At 38.2% G+C, this 16,864-nt stretch overlaps 1 protein-coding gene across 4 annotated transcripts in view; it reads left to right on the forward strand.

Annotated features, from left to right (window-relative positions):
• The window catches only part of LOC110458016 (serine/arginine repetitive matrix protein 2-like), a 99,074-nt gene that overhangs the window by 69,933 nt on the left and 12,277 nt on the right, over window positions 1-16,864 (forward strand). For 3 of the 4 annotated variants that reach the window (XM_021509545.1, XM_021509547.1, XM_021509546.1), the window contains 7 exons: window positions 125-297; window positions 1,224-1,275; window positions 4,962-5,339; window positions 7,534-7,564; window positions 7,750-9,161; window positions 13,120-13,497; window positions 15,640-15,735. In XM_021509545.1, coding sequence (XP_021365220.1) covers window positions 125-297; window positions 1,224-1,275; window positions 4,962-5,339; window positions 7,534-7,564; window positions 7,750-9,161; window positions 13,120-13,497; window positions 15,640-15,735 — 2,520 coding nt within the window. The remainder of the gene's footprint in view (window positions 1-124; window positions 298-1,223; window positions 1,276-4,961; window positions 5,340-7,533; window positions 7,565-7,749; window positions 9,162-13,119; window positions 13,498-15,639; window positions 15,736-16,864) is intronic. The other variant, XM_021509548.1, reaches the window with a different exon arrangement.

Consider the following 16,864-nt stretch of genomic DNA (forward strand, 5'->3'; position numbering starts at 1 on the left):
TCTGTGAATTATAATCTGCTTACATCTTATATAAGTTTTACAAAAGTGTGTAAAGGTATACTAAAAATCAGATAAAATTACTCATATCGTGATAACCAATTACATTTTTGCATTAATATTTCAGGAAAGTATGAGGAAGACCGTTTTGAGTCCTCATCATCATCATCTTCATCTGAAGATGAAGCTCCACCTGCAAAGACGAAATCAACAACGATCACAGGATATGAAGATGAAGTAGAAGATGAGCCCCCTGTCAGAAAATCTAAATCCAAAACGGGCCTGGATCACACACGAAAGGTAAGGACATACTCCAATCTCACTTATATTACCCCATTCACCCCTAAAGTCACGAAAGGAAAGGACATACTCCAATCTCACTTATATTAACCCATTCTCCCCTAAGGTCACGAAAGGTAAGGACGTACTCCAATCTCGCTTATATTAACCCATTCACCCTCAAGTCACGAAAGGTAAGCACATACCCCAATCTCACTTATATTAACCCATTCACCCGCAAGTCACGAAAGGTAAGCACATACCCCAATCTCACTTATATTAACCCATTCACCCGCAAGTCACGAAAGGTAAGCACATACCCCAATCTCACTTATATTAACCCATTCCCCCCTAAGGTCACGAAAGGTAAGGATATACTCCAATCTCACTTATATTAACCCATTCGCCCCTAAAGTCACGAAAGGTAAGGACATACCCCAATCTCACTTATATTAACCCAGTCACCCCTAAGGTCACGAAAGGTAAGGACGTACTCCAATCTCGCTTATATTAACCCATTCACCCTCAAGTCACATTGGAACCTTACCAAATCAAAGACCGAGCTAGTCCATTTTAGACATGAAGGGGTGAATGAGTAAAGGCGATATGCTTTACCTATGATTTATCCTAGAGTTATATCTCTTTAACTGACCAAAGTAACATATTGTGTGGCTATGTAGAATATTTTAAGGATAAAAATTATAATAGAGAATGTTACATTCTTGAACTGTTGTTTAAGTTTGTTTGGGTTTTAAAACCAAAATTAGTCTTAGGGTGGTATAGATAGTATTAGGTAGTCTGTGACAGTTTGGTCACACTGGTATACACTGGCTGGAATAAACTGGCATGTCTTTAAGATACAGTTCCCATGATGTGCTAACCTGAAATATCACACTAACATAAAGAAATACAGTTCCATCTGTAAATGATACTGTTCCTAATTCCAGATTGAGGCATTTTCGTCTGATAATGAAGATGAAGATGAAAACACCAGTGCAAGTATGTATGTTACCATGGTAACTTCAAAAGTTTCCATGATAATCAATTTTAGTCTGTTATTTCGCTAGTACTTATTTCCAAACTTCTGCACTCTATATATTGTGACTTTTATTGTAATGGTGATGTTTTGATGTTGGAGAAATGTTTTGTCATGTACCATTAAATGTGTGTAGTGTTCAACTTTATTGGAAGCTTGTCAATCTAGACATTTCTGCTTTCTGAAAATTTCTGGTTTTTGTTATTGTAACAAAAGATTGGAAGCAGTAAGGATATTTTAGGTCCTACCAAACATACAGCATCATACTGTAAATCTACCCAAAATAGAGCTCTGAATATCTCCTATCCAACATAGAGCTCTGTATATCTCCTATCCAACATAGAGCTCTGAATATCTCCTACCCAACATAGAGCTCTGAATATCTCCTACCTAACATAGATCTCTGTATACCTCCTACCCAACATAGAGCTCTGAATATCTCCTACCCAACATAGAGCTCTGAATATCTCCTACCCAACATAGAGCTCTGTATATCTCCTACCCAACATAGAGCTCTTAATATCTCCTACCCAACATAGAGCTCTTAATATCTCCTACCAAACATAGAGCTCTTTATATCTCCTACCCAACATAGAGCTCTGAATATCTCCTACCGAACATAGAGCTCTGTATATCTCCTGCCCAACATAGAGCTCTGTATATCTCCTACCCAACATAGAGCTCTGTATACCTCCTACCCAATATAAAGCTCTGTATATCTCCTACCCAACATAGAGCATTGAATATCACCTAACCAACACAGAGCATTGAATATCTCCTACCCAACATAGAGCATTGAATATCACCTACCCAACACAGAGCATTGAATATCACCTAACCAACACAGAGCATTGAATATCTCCTCCCCAACATAGAGCATTGAATATCTCCTACCAACATAGAGCTCTAAATATCTCCTACCCAACATAGAGCTCTGAATATCTCCTACCCAACATAGATCATTGAATATTTCCTACCCAACATAGAGCATTGTATACCTCCTACCAAACATAGAGCTCTGAATATCTCCTATCCGACACAGTGCATTGAATATCTCCTAACCAACACAGAGCATTGAATATCTCCTCCCCAACATAGAGCATTGAATATCTCCTTCCCTACATAGAGCTCTGTATACCTCCTACCGAACATAAAGCTCTGTATATCTCCTACCAACACAGGGCATTGAATATCACCTACCCAACATAGAGCTCTGTATACCTCCTGCCCAACATAGAGCTCTGTATATCTCCTACCCAGCATAGAGCTCTGTATATCTCCTACCCAACATAAAGCTCTGTATATCTCATACCAACACAGGGCATTGAATATCTCCTACCCAACCTAGAGCTCTGTATATCTCCTACCCAACACAGAGCATTGAATATCACCTAACCAACACAGAGCATTGAATATCTCCTACCAAACATAGAGCATTGAATATCCCCTAACGAACACAGGGCATTGAATATCTCCTACCCAACCTAGAGCTCTGTATATCTCCTACCCAACATAAAGCTCTGATATCTCCTACCCAACATAGAGCTCTGTATCCCTCCTACCCAATATGAAGCTCTGTATATCTACTACCCAACATAGAGCATTGAATATCACCTACCCAACACAGAGCATTGAATATCTCCTACCCAACATAAAGCTCGGTATATCTCCTACCAACACAGGGCATTGAATATCTCCTACCCAACCTAGAGCTCTGTATATCTCCTACCCAACATAGAGCTATGTATATCTCCTACCCAACATAGAGCATTGATTATCTCCTACCCTACATAGAGCTCTGTATACCTCCTACCGAACATAAAGCTCTGTATATCTCCTACCGAACATAAAGCTCTGTATATCTCCTACCGAACAAAAAGCTCTGTATATCTCCTACCCAACATAAAGCTCTGATACCTCCTACCCAACATAGAGCTCTGATATCTCCTACCCAACAAAGAGCTCTGTATATCTCCTACCCAACACAGAGCATTGAATATCTCCTACCCAACATAGATCATTGAATATTTCCTACCCAACATAGAGCATTGTATACCTCCTACCAAACATAGAGCTCTGAATATCTCCTATCCGACACAGTGCATTGAATATCTCCTAACCAACACAGAGCATTGAATATCTCCTGCCCAACATAGAGCATTGAATATTTTCTACCCAACATAGAGCATTGAATATTTCCTACCAAACACAGAGCTCTGAATATCTCCTACCCAACATAGAGCTCTGAATATCTCCTACCCAACATAGATCATTGAATATTTCCTACCCAACATAGAGCATTGTATACCTCCTACCAAACATAGAGCTCTGAATATCTCCTATCCAACACAGTGCATTGAATATCTCCTAACCAACACAGAGCATTGAATATCTCCTCCCCAACATAGAGCATTGAATATCTCCTACCCTCCATAGAGCTCTGTATCCCTCCTACCCAACATAGAGCTCATTATATCTCCTACCCATCATAGAGCTCTGTATATCTCCTACCCATCATAGAGCTCTGTATATCTCCTACCCAGCATAGAGCTCTGTATATCTCCTACCCAACACAGAGCATTGAATATCTCCTACCAAACATAGAGCATTGAATATCCCCTAACGAACACAGGGCATTGAATATCTCCTACCCAACATAGATCATTGAATATTTCCTACCCAACATAGAGCATTGTATACCTCCTACCAAACATAGAGCTCTGAATATCTCCTATCCAACACAGTGCATTGAATATCTCCTAACCAACACAGAGCATTGAATATCTCCTCCCCAACATAGAGCATTGAATATCTCCTTCCCTACATAGAGCTCTGTATACCTCCTACCGAACATAAAGCTCTGTATATCTCCTACCAACACAGGGCATTGAATATCACCTACCCAACATAGAGCTCTGTATATCTCATCACCTAACCAACACAGAGCATTGAATATCTCCTCCCCAACATAGAGCATTGAATATCTCCTACCAACATAGAGCTCTAAATATCTCCTACCCAACATAGAGCTCTGAATATCTCCTACCCAACATAGATCATTGAATATTTCCTACCCAACATAGAGCATTGTATACCTCCTACCAAACATAGAGCTCTGAATATCTCCTATCCAACACAGTGCATTGAATATCTCCTACCCAACACAGAGCATTGAATATCTCCTACCCAACATAAAGCTCTGTATATCTCCTACCAACACAGGGCATTGAATATCTCCTACCCAACATAGAGCTCTGTATATCTCCTACCCAACATAGAGCTCTGTATACCTCCTACCCAACATAGAGCTCTGTATACCTCCTACCCAACATAGAGCTCTGTATATCTCCTACCCAACATAGAGCCGTATATCTCCTACCAACACAGGGCATTGAATATCTCCTACCCATTTCATAGCCCTGTTATACCATAATTGGACAAATGATGGAGGAGGGGAAGGCAGTTATATTTTGGTTAACTTGTCTCTTGCACACCAAATCCCAAACAAAAACAATATCATACATACGTCAAAAATTTGATAGAACAGAAAGAAGTGATGTATGATAACTTCAGCAGGCATAGTTTAGCACATACATTACACGTTTTTGAACAAGTCTTGTCACAGCGATTAAATTTTCTGTTTTATCAGCTGAGACATTTGTCATCACAACCAGCACAGCTGATAAACCCTCGGCTGGAACTGATGCCAACGTCTTCATCGTTCTTATCGGGACAAATAACAAATCCACCGGAAAAATCTGGCTGAAGAAGGGAAAGTTCCACAGAGGAAGGTCGGACATATTTACAGAGAAGGTTCCGGACATTGAGAGTCCCGTGAAAGATATTGAGATCGGCCATGATTGTAGTGGGGGTCCAAAACAAACGTGGAATTTACAGGAAGTTCATGTGTACTGCCCCAGAACCGGAATAAAGCAAACATTTCCCGTCTATAAACTCCTCACACCGGAAAATCCAAGTGTCACTGTGTCTGAGCAGAGATCTGTAAGGAAGAACGTGAAAGAGGATGGTGAGGATCAAGTTATTTCCTTTACCTGGTACTAGTGTTATGTCCCTTTATCAGAATGTAACCTGGCACTAGGGTTATGTCCCTTTATCAGAATGTAACCTGGCACTAGGGTTATGTCCCTTTATCAGCGATGAGAACATTTAACTTGAGCTGTTTCCCTTTATAAATCACAAATGAAACATACCAGAGTTATGCCCCCTTTTTCAGAAATTAAGCTTGCACTTCACTTGTTAAATAGACATTGACTTACAATATATATCTGTTATTGGTATAAGTTTGGAATATATAACTATTTTAAAATTTTGCACATACTCAAATGAGCTTCTATATTTTTTTCTTAAATAAAACTGCAAATTATGATAACTTTAACTTGAACAGTAATTAGTTTCAAATCTTTTATTTTTGTTTTAAATTTCTTAAACTCAACCAGCATTGTGGTGTTTTATGTCATCAGATGATGATTTTGATTAATTAGTTTGCAGTTTTATTAATAATTTCACTGTTTATAAAATTTGTACTATCTTAATTTGAGCCAATTTGGCTATAAACAACAAAAAGTACTTCTCAATTTGTGTTTCCTTTAAGATAGCTTTCCCTGTGAACCAGTATGGTTTTCAGTATGAACTAGCTTGCCCTGTGAACCAGTATGGTTTCAGTGTTAACTAGCTTTCCCTGTGACCCAGTATGGTTTCAGTGTTAACTAGCTTTCCCTGTGCACCAGTATGATTTTCCCGTGAACCAGTATGGTTTCAGTGTTAACTAGCTTTCCCTGTGCACCAGTATGATTTTCCCGTGAACCAGTATGGTTTCAGTGTGCATTAGCTTTCCCTGTGAACTAGTATGGTTTCAGTGTGGATTAGCTTTCCCTGTGAACTAGTATGGTTTCAGTGTGAATTAGCTTTCCGTGTGAACCAGTATGGTTTTAAGTGTGAACTAGCTTTCCCTGTGACCCAGTATGGTTTCAGTGTTAACTAGCTTTCCCTGTGATCCAGTATGGTTTCAGTGTTAACTAGCTTTCCCTGTGATCCAGTATGGTTTCAGTGTGAACTAGCTATCCCTGTGAACCAGTATGGTTTTCAGTGTGAACTAGCTTTCCCTGTGAACCAGTATGGTTTTCATTGTGAACTAGCTTTCCCTGTGAACCAGTATGGTTTCAGTGTGAATTAGCTTTCCCTGTGAACCAGTATGGTTTTCAGTATGAACTAGCTTTTCCTGTGCACCAGTATGGTTTTCAGTATGAACTAGCTTTCCCTGTGAACCAGTATGGTTTTCAGTGTGAAATAGCTCTTCCTGTGAACCAGTATGGTTTTCAGTGTGAAATAGCTTTTCCTGTGAACCTGTATGGTTTTCAGTGTGTACTAGCTGTCCCTGTGAACCAGTATGGCTTTCAGTGTAAACTAGCTTTTCCTGTGAACCTGTATGGTTTTCAGTGTAAACTAGCTTTTCCTGTGCACCAGTATGGTTTTCGGTATGAACTAGCTTTTCCTGTGAACCTGTATGGTTTTCAGTGTAAACTAGCTTTTCCTGTGAACCTGTATGGTTTTCAGTGTGAAATAGCTCTTCCTGTGAACCAGTATTGTTTTCAGTATGAACTAGCTTTTCCTGTGAACCAGTATGGTTTCAGTGTGCATTAGCTTTCCCTGTGAATAGTATGGTTTTCAATATGAACTAGCTTTCCCTGTGAACCAGTATGGTTTTCAGTATGAACTAGCTTTCCCTGCACTTCTTTGTTGTCTCTGAATATGAATTATTGTATGTAATCACAACCTTTACCTCTTACTTTTGTGTTATTATTCGTAATCTTGAAAGTGTACTGTATTTGGGTTTATCTATGCGTTCTGTTATATCTTTGATCTATTTTACGATATACATTTTTTCACTAAACTACAACCATGTCATTATCAAACGTTAAATTTTGAACATATTATTAAAAGAAAAATTAAAACCAATATACATAATGTAAAATACGTTTATATTTGAACATCACTTATCTCCTAACAGTGAAATCTGTCTGAAATTAATTATGATGTATCTAAACTAGAAAACAATTTGATGGAGAAAACGTTACTGTAATATCATGTACAGCAGATGCATTCACTTGAAATTAACCAGCATCTTCCTGTAAAATTACAGTTACAATTTTGTAAACTTAACCTGTAACACCAGAAAATTAAATCATGTTTTATCTCCGTAGATTACCCCATGCGTCGGAGCAGTACAAGCAGGTAAGTCACATGACCTAGTGGATATTTTGACTATGATATGCTGTTTGACCTGTTCCATATATTTGAAATAAATTTGAACATTTTAAGGTATTTGAAATGATGCTTGACCTGTTTTATACATTTGAAATAAAATTGGAACATTTTTTGTTATTCTAAATGTCATTTGACCTTTGACCTGTTTTCAGTAGCAGCAGTTCCTCATCCTCTTCATCAGAATCTGGTCGTAAGGCAAAGAAAGAAGTTGCCCTGTCTGTTTCCGTGGATACTAGGACTGAGATGACAGAGTCGACAGAGAGGCCACCGTCCTCAGCTTCGTCCCACTCGATTGATGTGGACTCCCCACGACCTGAAACACCATCTAGGAGATCACCTTCACCAAGGCGACGATCACCTTCCCCTCCTTCTCCTAGGAGACGATCACCCTCTCCTCCGTCACCAAGGAGACGATCCCGCTCCCCTTCTTCATCTAGAAGCAGATCACCTTCACCAAGAAGAAGATCACCCTCCCCTCCATCAACACGTCCCAAATCACCCGAGCGATCCCCAACGCCACCTCGTCGTGAGGAGTCGCCCTCACCTGTACTATCTACTGTAGTAAAAGATGAGCCTGTTAAAGCACAGCTAATTATTGAGAGGAGTAGCAGCACAACCTCATTCTCCTCTGAAACTGAGACGGAATCAGAAATGCCGCAGAAAGAGGATAGGAAATTTATAGGCAAGAAGGAAAAGGAAGTGGAGCCAATTCCCGTCCCTGCTGTGTTCTCCTATGAAACCCCGTTCCAACACAGCGAGAGCAAACAACTAGAGGTACGTCAGGGTATCCAAGAGACACCTCGGTCAGCAACCAGTGGGTCGAGTTCAGACTCTAGCAGTGACTCAAGTGACAGTGAGACCGAGACTGAAACAACAAGATCCCAACCTCCACCTGTCGTTGCAGCAAAGGTCAAGACGGAGGCACCTGTTGTTGTTCAGGCAACTCCAGCTGTAGAGAGAGCACCGAAAGTTGAACCAAAGTCGTCAGAAAGTGAAACAGAAACTCAGACTGAGACTGAGACAGAGACAGAGAGTGGCAAGCCTGGTGGTAAACCTAGCATTGTCCCTATCCTATCTCTGTCCCCCAAACCAGCGGTCAAGGACACTCCAAGGTCAACCACCAGTGATTCTTCGTCTGACAGCGATACAGAGACCCAGACCGAGACTGACACAGACACCAAACGTAGTGTACCACAGCCCCCGAAACCTCCGTCACCAATCGTGGCAACACCAGTCTCGCAAGAAAAGAGGAAATCTGATTCCAGCAGTAGCAGTAGTTCAGGATCAGGTTCTGAAACAGAAACACAAACTGAGACTGATACAGAGAAACAGGGTAGAAAACAGCCGAGTCCCCCTCCACAGCCCCGTAAAAGCCCACCTCCTGTTGCTGAGGTAAAAACTGAAAAAGTAAAGTCCTCAACAGAATCCAGCAGTAGCTCGTCAGGCAGTGATACCGAAACACAAACGGAGACCGATACAGACAGGAAAGCAAGAGTGCCGTCACCCCCTCCAGCTCCGGTAACTGTTACTGCTGAGAAAAAGGAGGCACCGAAGAAAAGCTCAGGTAGGAATCCTAGTCGTCTGTAGTCGCTAGATTAGTAGGTTGTTTCTAATAATCTGGGCCCATATTCATGAAACCATTCTCATGCTCAAGCATGGATTTTGTGCTCAAGCCTAATTTCTGTTCCTGTTATAAATAAAAGAGGAGGAAAAAAAATTGTCAATAATTTTGAAAACAAATTGAAGAGATTTAAAGCCAAATACTGTTTTCAATGTTTGATTTTTTGATCGTTTGACATGATACAAGTGAGTTGCAAGAAAACTGCTTTGAGCACAGAATCCATGCTTAAGCATGAGAACGGATTCATGAATACGTCCCCTGGTAGTCTTTAGTGGTTCCCTAGAACCTAATCTAAAAATAGAACAAAGAAAAACATGGCTCCATCAGAATTACAGTAAATCTTGATTGCATAGAAGTTTTTAAAATGGGATAAGAAGTGATGGGGCTGTAAACAAAAAAAGAATGAATGTTTCACAGATAATTAGGAGGGAGCAGTACTTTATACAATGATTCAGCTTCATTTTGTTTTATAGCTGTAAGTAGTCTCCCTTGTGTATCTAGCTACTATCATCATTAAATGCTTCACTATTGGTATTTTTATTTTTGAATATTTACAAATACAGTAACACCCCGCTTACTCAAACTCTGTGAGACCAGATCAGTAGTTCGAGGAATACACGGTATTCGACCAATCAGAGGTTCGTCCGACATCGTCATGTTTTGATCAGCACTACTACTGCAAATATCGCGGATAGTAGAATGTAGATGTAAGAAGTTAGAATAAGTTTGATAAGGACATCAACATCTAAAAAGATGAAAAATTGCTGAACAATGAAAACGTATAGCCTCAAGGCATATTGATGGTGGTATGTTTATTATACAGGTGCCACTAACTGTTCGACGAATGGATAAATACTAAGGTTTACAGCTATTGGGAATAAATTAGAGTTCGAGGAACACAGGGTATTGGAGTAATGGGAGTCTGAGTAAGCGGAGTTTCACTGTATATCACATGTGGTGTATTTCAGATTAAACACCATTTAACAAGTCTTAGCTATCAGCCGTATAGTTAAAAACCTGTCTATGGTGACCTTCAGTCAATTTCACCTGTTTATAAAGAACATTTCCAGTATATATCACTAACCTGTCTAGAGTGACCATATCCAGTATATATCACTTACCTGTATATAATGACCATCTCCAGTATATATCACTAACCTGTCTATAGTGATCATCTCCAGTATATATAACTAACCTGTACATAGTGACCATCTTCAGTATATATCACTAACCTGTCTAAGAGTGATCATCTCCAGTATATATCACTAACCTGTACATAGTGACCATCTTCAGTATATATCACTAACCTGTCTAGAGTGACCATCTCCAGTATATATCACTAACCTGTCTATGGTGGTCATGGCCAGTATATATTACTAACCTGTACAAAGTGACCATCTTCAGTATATATCACTAACCTGTCTAAGAGTGATCATCTCCAGTATATATCACTAACCTGTACATAGTGACCATCTCCAGTATATATCACTAACCTGTCTATAGTGATCATGGCCAGTATATATCACTAACCTGTACAAAGTGACCATCTCCAGAATATATCACTAACCTGTCTAGAGTGACATCTCCAGTATATATCACCAACCTGTACAAAGTGACCATCTCCAGAATATATAACTAACCTGTCTAGAGTGACATCTCGAGATGTCACTAACCTGTACAAAGTGACCATCTTCAGTATATATCACTAACCTGTCTATAGTGATCATCTCCAGTATATATAACTAACCTGTACATAGTAACCATCTTCAGTATATATCACTAACCGGTCTAGAGTGACATCTCCAGTATATATCACCAACCTGTACAAAGTGACCATCTCCAGCATATATCACTAACCTGTACAAAGTGACCATCTTCAGTATATATCACTAACCTGTCTAGAGTGACCATCTCCAGTATATATCACTAACCTGTACAAAGTGACCATCTCCAGTATATATCAATAATCTGTACATAGTGACCATCTCCATTATATATCAATAATCTGTCTACAGTAACCATCCCCAGTATATATCACTAACCTGTACATAGTGACCATCCCCGGTATATATCACTAACCTGTACATAGTGACCATCTTCAGTATATATCACTAACCTGTCTAGAGTGACATCTCCAGTATATATCACTAACCTGTACATAGTTACCATCCCCAGTATATATCACTAACCTGTACATAGTTACCATCCCCAGTATATATCACTAACCTGTTCATAGTGACCATCCCCAGTATATATCACTAACCTGTCTAGAGTGAGCATCTCCAGTATATATCAATAATCTGTACATAGTGACCATCTCCAGTATATATCACTAACCTGTCTAGAGTGACCATCTCCAGTATATATCACTAACCTTTCTATTTTGACCAAGTCTTTATATTACTATAACTATTTGGCTATGTAACTGCAACCTCATTCCTGGGCATGGTATCCAATAGATAAAAGAATACTAACGAGCTTTTCTTGTTACAATTTTAGATCGGTATAGTCTCTAGGACATTGATCAGACCTTAGTCTTTAGGGTAGTGATAAACCTATTCCGTAACTACCTTATAATGCTAGAAACCTAGACTTCTTAGTATGTATAGTGGAACCTGACTACAACAACCTGACTAAACCAATACACTGTCCTATCTGACAAAATTATTTCTTGTTATTAACAGTCACGTTATCTGACCTGGGTATTACATAACACCGTCTTCAGTGACAACCTCTTCATACTTGCCTCAAGTTTTCTGATGACTTGTATCTATTTTCATGTATTGACATTTGAATTAAATGTACATGATTAAAAAAAAAAAAAACATTGTATCATGTAGTTTATCATTTCTTCATTTCAAGTATATGCCTCATTGTAATGGGAAAAAATCTTCTCATTGCGAAAGGAAACACTGTTCTACCATCTATGTGCAGTAGAACCTTGTTACTCCATACAGCATAGATTCCACATTATGCTATTTCCATGAAAATGAAAATGAACTTGGTGTAGAACTTTGTGGTCCAAGTAACATGAACATGTAACTGTTATGAGAAATACCCAGTATACAGTAATCAATAATGAAATAATTTATCTATACCTAGGTATGGTAAATCATTTTGAATTTCTTATTCATTAATTTTAACTTGGCTTCGGGTTTACATAATATTCATGTAGTTACTCTCTCCAACTGTACAAGATAGCTGGTTCTGCACTGCTTGGCATCAAGGGACATGTTTCCTAGTTCTGTCAAGTTTTCATACCAACTCATCCAAATTTGTGGTAGGTGGTCAGATGACACAGTGATTAACAAACTCGCCCGTCACCAAGGCAGCGGGGGTGGACATGAAAAGGTATGGGGTCACACGGTTGTGCTCCAGTTTCCTCCCTCCTGCATAAAGACACCAGCACTACCCAATAACTTACATTTCATGCATCCTTTCATAGCAGTAGGGTATGATTTCTCTGTATATTTTCTGGGCCAGATTAATGAATTTCTGTGTATTTTCTTGGCCAGATCAATGAACTTCTCTGTGTATTTTCTGGGCCAGATCAATGAACATCTCTGTGTATTTTCTGGGCCAGATAAATGAATGTCTCTGTGTATTTTCTGATCAAATTCATTTTTGGCACCAATACATTCTCATCTTCTCCATGAATGATGAATGAAGGTGTCATATGTTCATGTTAAGAAATACCAAATTTCCAGGTCATCTGTTGAGCTTTGCTCAAAATTCATCTATATTGTACTCTATATATTTCAAATATCTGATCATCAAGGTTCCACTGCATATAAAGGTTTTACAAAATAATTAACCTTTTACAAATTTTGAAATGATGTTAATATTTCAAAAGTATTTTTAAACAACATTTCTTAGAAAGAAATTCCATTTTTTTTTTTAGATGACACCTTTGTTATTACCGTGGTAACCTCAGACAAACCCTCGGCTGAGACTGACGCTAACGTCTTTATCGTAATAAACGGCACAAATAACATTTCAAGTGACAAATTTTGGTTAAGAAATGGGAACTTTGGACGTGGTCAGAGACACAAATTTTCTAAAAAGCTTTATGGAATTGACAGTCCTGTAAAGGACATTGAGATCGGACATGACTGTAGCGGACAGAAACCGACATGGCACCTACAGGAAGTTCAGGTGTACTGTGCCAGGACTGGCCTACAACAGATCTTCCCCGTGTATAGGTTGTTGTCCTCAGACAAGCCCAGCCTGGTCGTTAGTGAACAGCGATCTGTCCAGAAATTTATCCAGAGTGAAAATGGTAAGCTCCGTTTCTGTAGAGCCCAGTCCCTTTATTGAAAATATTATTAAGGTCAAGGTTTAGGTCCCCTCATTACTAAAATATTACTAAGGTTTAGGATTACGTCCCCTTATCAAAAATATTACTAAGGTCAAGAGTTAGGTCCCCTTACTAAAATTATTACTAAGGTCAAGAGTTAGGTCCCCTTACTAAAATTATTATTAAGGTCAAGAGTTAGGTCCCCTTATAAAAATATTATTAAGGTCAAGAGTTAGGTCCCCTGATTAAATACATAATTAAGGTAAGTTTAAACAATATTTTATTTACAAATATGCAGTACATAATATAAAATTATACAGAATGTAATGTTAGGGATCTGGCAACAAGAGTAGGCTCTTATATTAAGCCATCTCCCAACAATGAGAAGATTGCAGTATAACACAAATAGCTTAAATAACATCAATAATTATATAAATTCAAATGATATAGCTAATCAAACAACCAAGTATAAGGTTAAGACTTAGGTCCCCTTACTAAAGACATTATGAAGGTCAAGAGTTAGGTCCCAATTATCAAAAATATTACTAAGGTTTATGACTAGGTCCCCTTATTAAAAATATTAAAAAGTGTGTCCCCTGATTATGGTTACTGTAGACAGATTGTGATGTTGTATTTAGTGACAATCATACACAGTTGTGTCCCCTGATTATGGTTACTGTAGACAGATTGTGATGTTGTATTTAGTGACAATCATACACAGTTGTGTCCCCTGATTATGGTTACTGTAGACAGATTGTGATGTTATATTAGTGACAATCATACACAGTTGTGTCCCCTGATTAGACCTAAACCAACATATTCACAGAAAGATATATTGAAAGCTGGTTAGATATTTTGCAATAATATCTCCTTCATCCAAGAATGGTGTAAGATTTACTGATGGGCTATAAAATTGCTCTACTACCTCGAAAAAAACCGGAAGATCTTTTTCTGTGGCAGTGTGTTAATTAACATGAATTAAAGCAAGTGTGAAGTTAATTCCCTAGTGATGATTGCCTGTAGCTTACCTGCTGTGTATTTCTGCTTCAGTATCTCCGTTAGTACATGTTTATCTCTGTTAGTACATGTTGTCCTCGCCACTAAATAGTCCAGTCTATACATGGCCATTTGTTTACTAAGATTCTCACCATGCCTTTATGTACCTTTTCTGTCATTATTTTGTAAAAAAGAAAAAAATACCTATCCCAATCGTGCCCACTGTAGATTCACACTTATTGTATAGTGCATTCTCCCAGTTATGTGTGTAAACCCTTAGTATACCTGTCTGTAAACCCCAAGTATACCTGTCTGTAAACCCCAAGTATACCTGTCTGTAAACCTGTCTGTAAACCCTAAGTATACCTGTCTGTAAACTCTAAGTATACCTGTCTGTAAACCCCAAATATACCTGTCTGTAAATCCCAAGTATACCTGTCTGTAAACCCCAAGTATACCTGTCTGTAAACCCCAAGTATACCTGTCTGTAAACCCTAAGTATACCTGTCTGTAAACCCTAAGTATACCTGTCTGTAAACCCTTAGTATACCTGTCTGTAAATCCCAAGTATACCTGTCTGTAAACCCCAAGTATACCTGTCTGTAAACTGCAAGTATACCTGTCTGTAAACCCCAAGTATACCTGTCTGTAGGTACCCTTCAATGATGGTCCCTTCAGTAGCCTTTCATTTTAGTGTAATATTTGTTCTGTACTTTAAACTTGATCTTGTTTTCCCCCAATGTTATTTATGTTTATTGTAGACTCGGATCCCCCAATGTTATTTATGTTTATTGTAGACTTGGACTCCCCCAATGTTATTTATGTTTATTGTAGAGTCGGACTCCCCCAATGTTATTTATGTTTATTGTAGAGTCGGACTCCCCCAATGTTATTTATGTTTATTGTAGAGTCGGACTCCCCCAATGTTATTTATGTTTATTGTAGAGTCGGACTCCCCCAATGTTATTTATGTTTATTGTAGAGTCGGACTCCCCCAATGTTATTTATGTTTATTGTAGACTCGGATCCCCCAATGTTATTTATGTTTATTGTAGACTCGGATCCCCCAATGTTATTTATGTTTATTGTAGACTCGGACTCCCCCAATGTTATTTATGTTTATTGTAGATTCTGACAGTGATTCGGGAAGTGACGGTGACAGTGACTCTAGCAGTGACAGTGAGTCTGAACTGACAGAGGATGACAAGAAAAAATTAAAACAAGGTAAGTCCATCTTTCATCATTCAGACCTCCAGAGCTATTTTCTGACCTAGGGTTCTGATTTCTCATCAAAAATTAGCTTAGATTTTAGGTTTTCTAAAAATGCAGCAGCAGACACTGAGAAAAGGAAACTTTTATCGAAGTAATGGAAAGAGTTTGAGATTTTTTTAAGAAGAAGAAAACCAAGAAAACAAAATGTTTGTTTTTTGCATGAAATTATTTTAATTGTTTTATGAGAAATATATCTTCACAGAAATGGTATCATGGACAACATGAAAAGTATTCTTAACCCTTTCACCCCTAGGTAACTACCATACATTGATCTGGATGAGTCCATTATGGTCTACAGTGGTGAAAGGGTTAAACCGAAAAACAAAATGGTTCATAGAGTTTGAACAATTGACTATTACTGCGGAGGTCAATCAAACAATATAATAGTTAAAGGAATCAGAAATCTCATCAGATCTTTCACCCAATGCTTTAAACAGACCTCTGATCTGAATAAAATCTACTTTATAAACAGATGTAATACACACAGGGTTAGAATCGTTTTTTTCTAAGGAATTTTGGGTTTCTTTAGTGTTAGTAAGTTGCATTATTTACATTCCAGTCAAAAAATAAATAGAATGTGTTTAAAAACATAACAGGGTTACCTAGTATTTCAAACAGCATAGCAAAGTAAAAACAAACTTACATATATTTCTCTCCCAAATTATATTGTACTGAACATTCTTTTCTTTGAAAAAGGTGATTGAGGATGTAATTCATCCATTGAGAGTGGTCTCCCTTGATCTCCCATACAGCATCTACATTTTGTATAGTTATACAGTAACGCCCGGAGAACAGTCTGTTGACTATAACACTAGGGAAACAATTCAGTATCGCCAGGACGACATTCTGACAACAAACACAAACATTATTGCACCTTTTTACCTACACAATTAACAAACCAGTGTTATATGTTATAGATATTTGTCTAATTCCTCTCCAGCTTGATTGACAGATGATGAATTCAAGCGAGTTCATTTCATTGATTTAATTGTATGTAATTGAAAAATAATAGACAAAGCCTCTAGGTCTATATTAACAAATATTTAACACATAGTTTGTAGGAGTGTCAATAAGAGCATTA

The sequence above is a fragment of the Mizuhopecten yessoensis genome, unplaced genomic scaffold (assembly GCF_002113885.1).
Source record: "Mizuhopecten yessoensis strain PY_sf001 unplaced genomic scaffold, ASM211388v2 scaffold9399, whole genome shotgun sequence".
Lineage (NCBI taxonomy): Eukaryota > Metazoa > Mollusca > Bivalvia > Pectinida > Pectinidae > Mizuhopecten > Mizuhopecten yessoensis.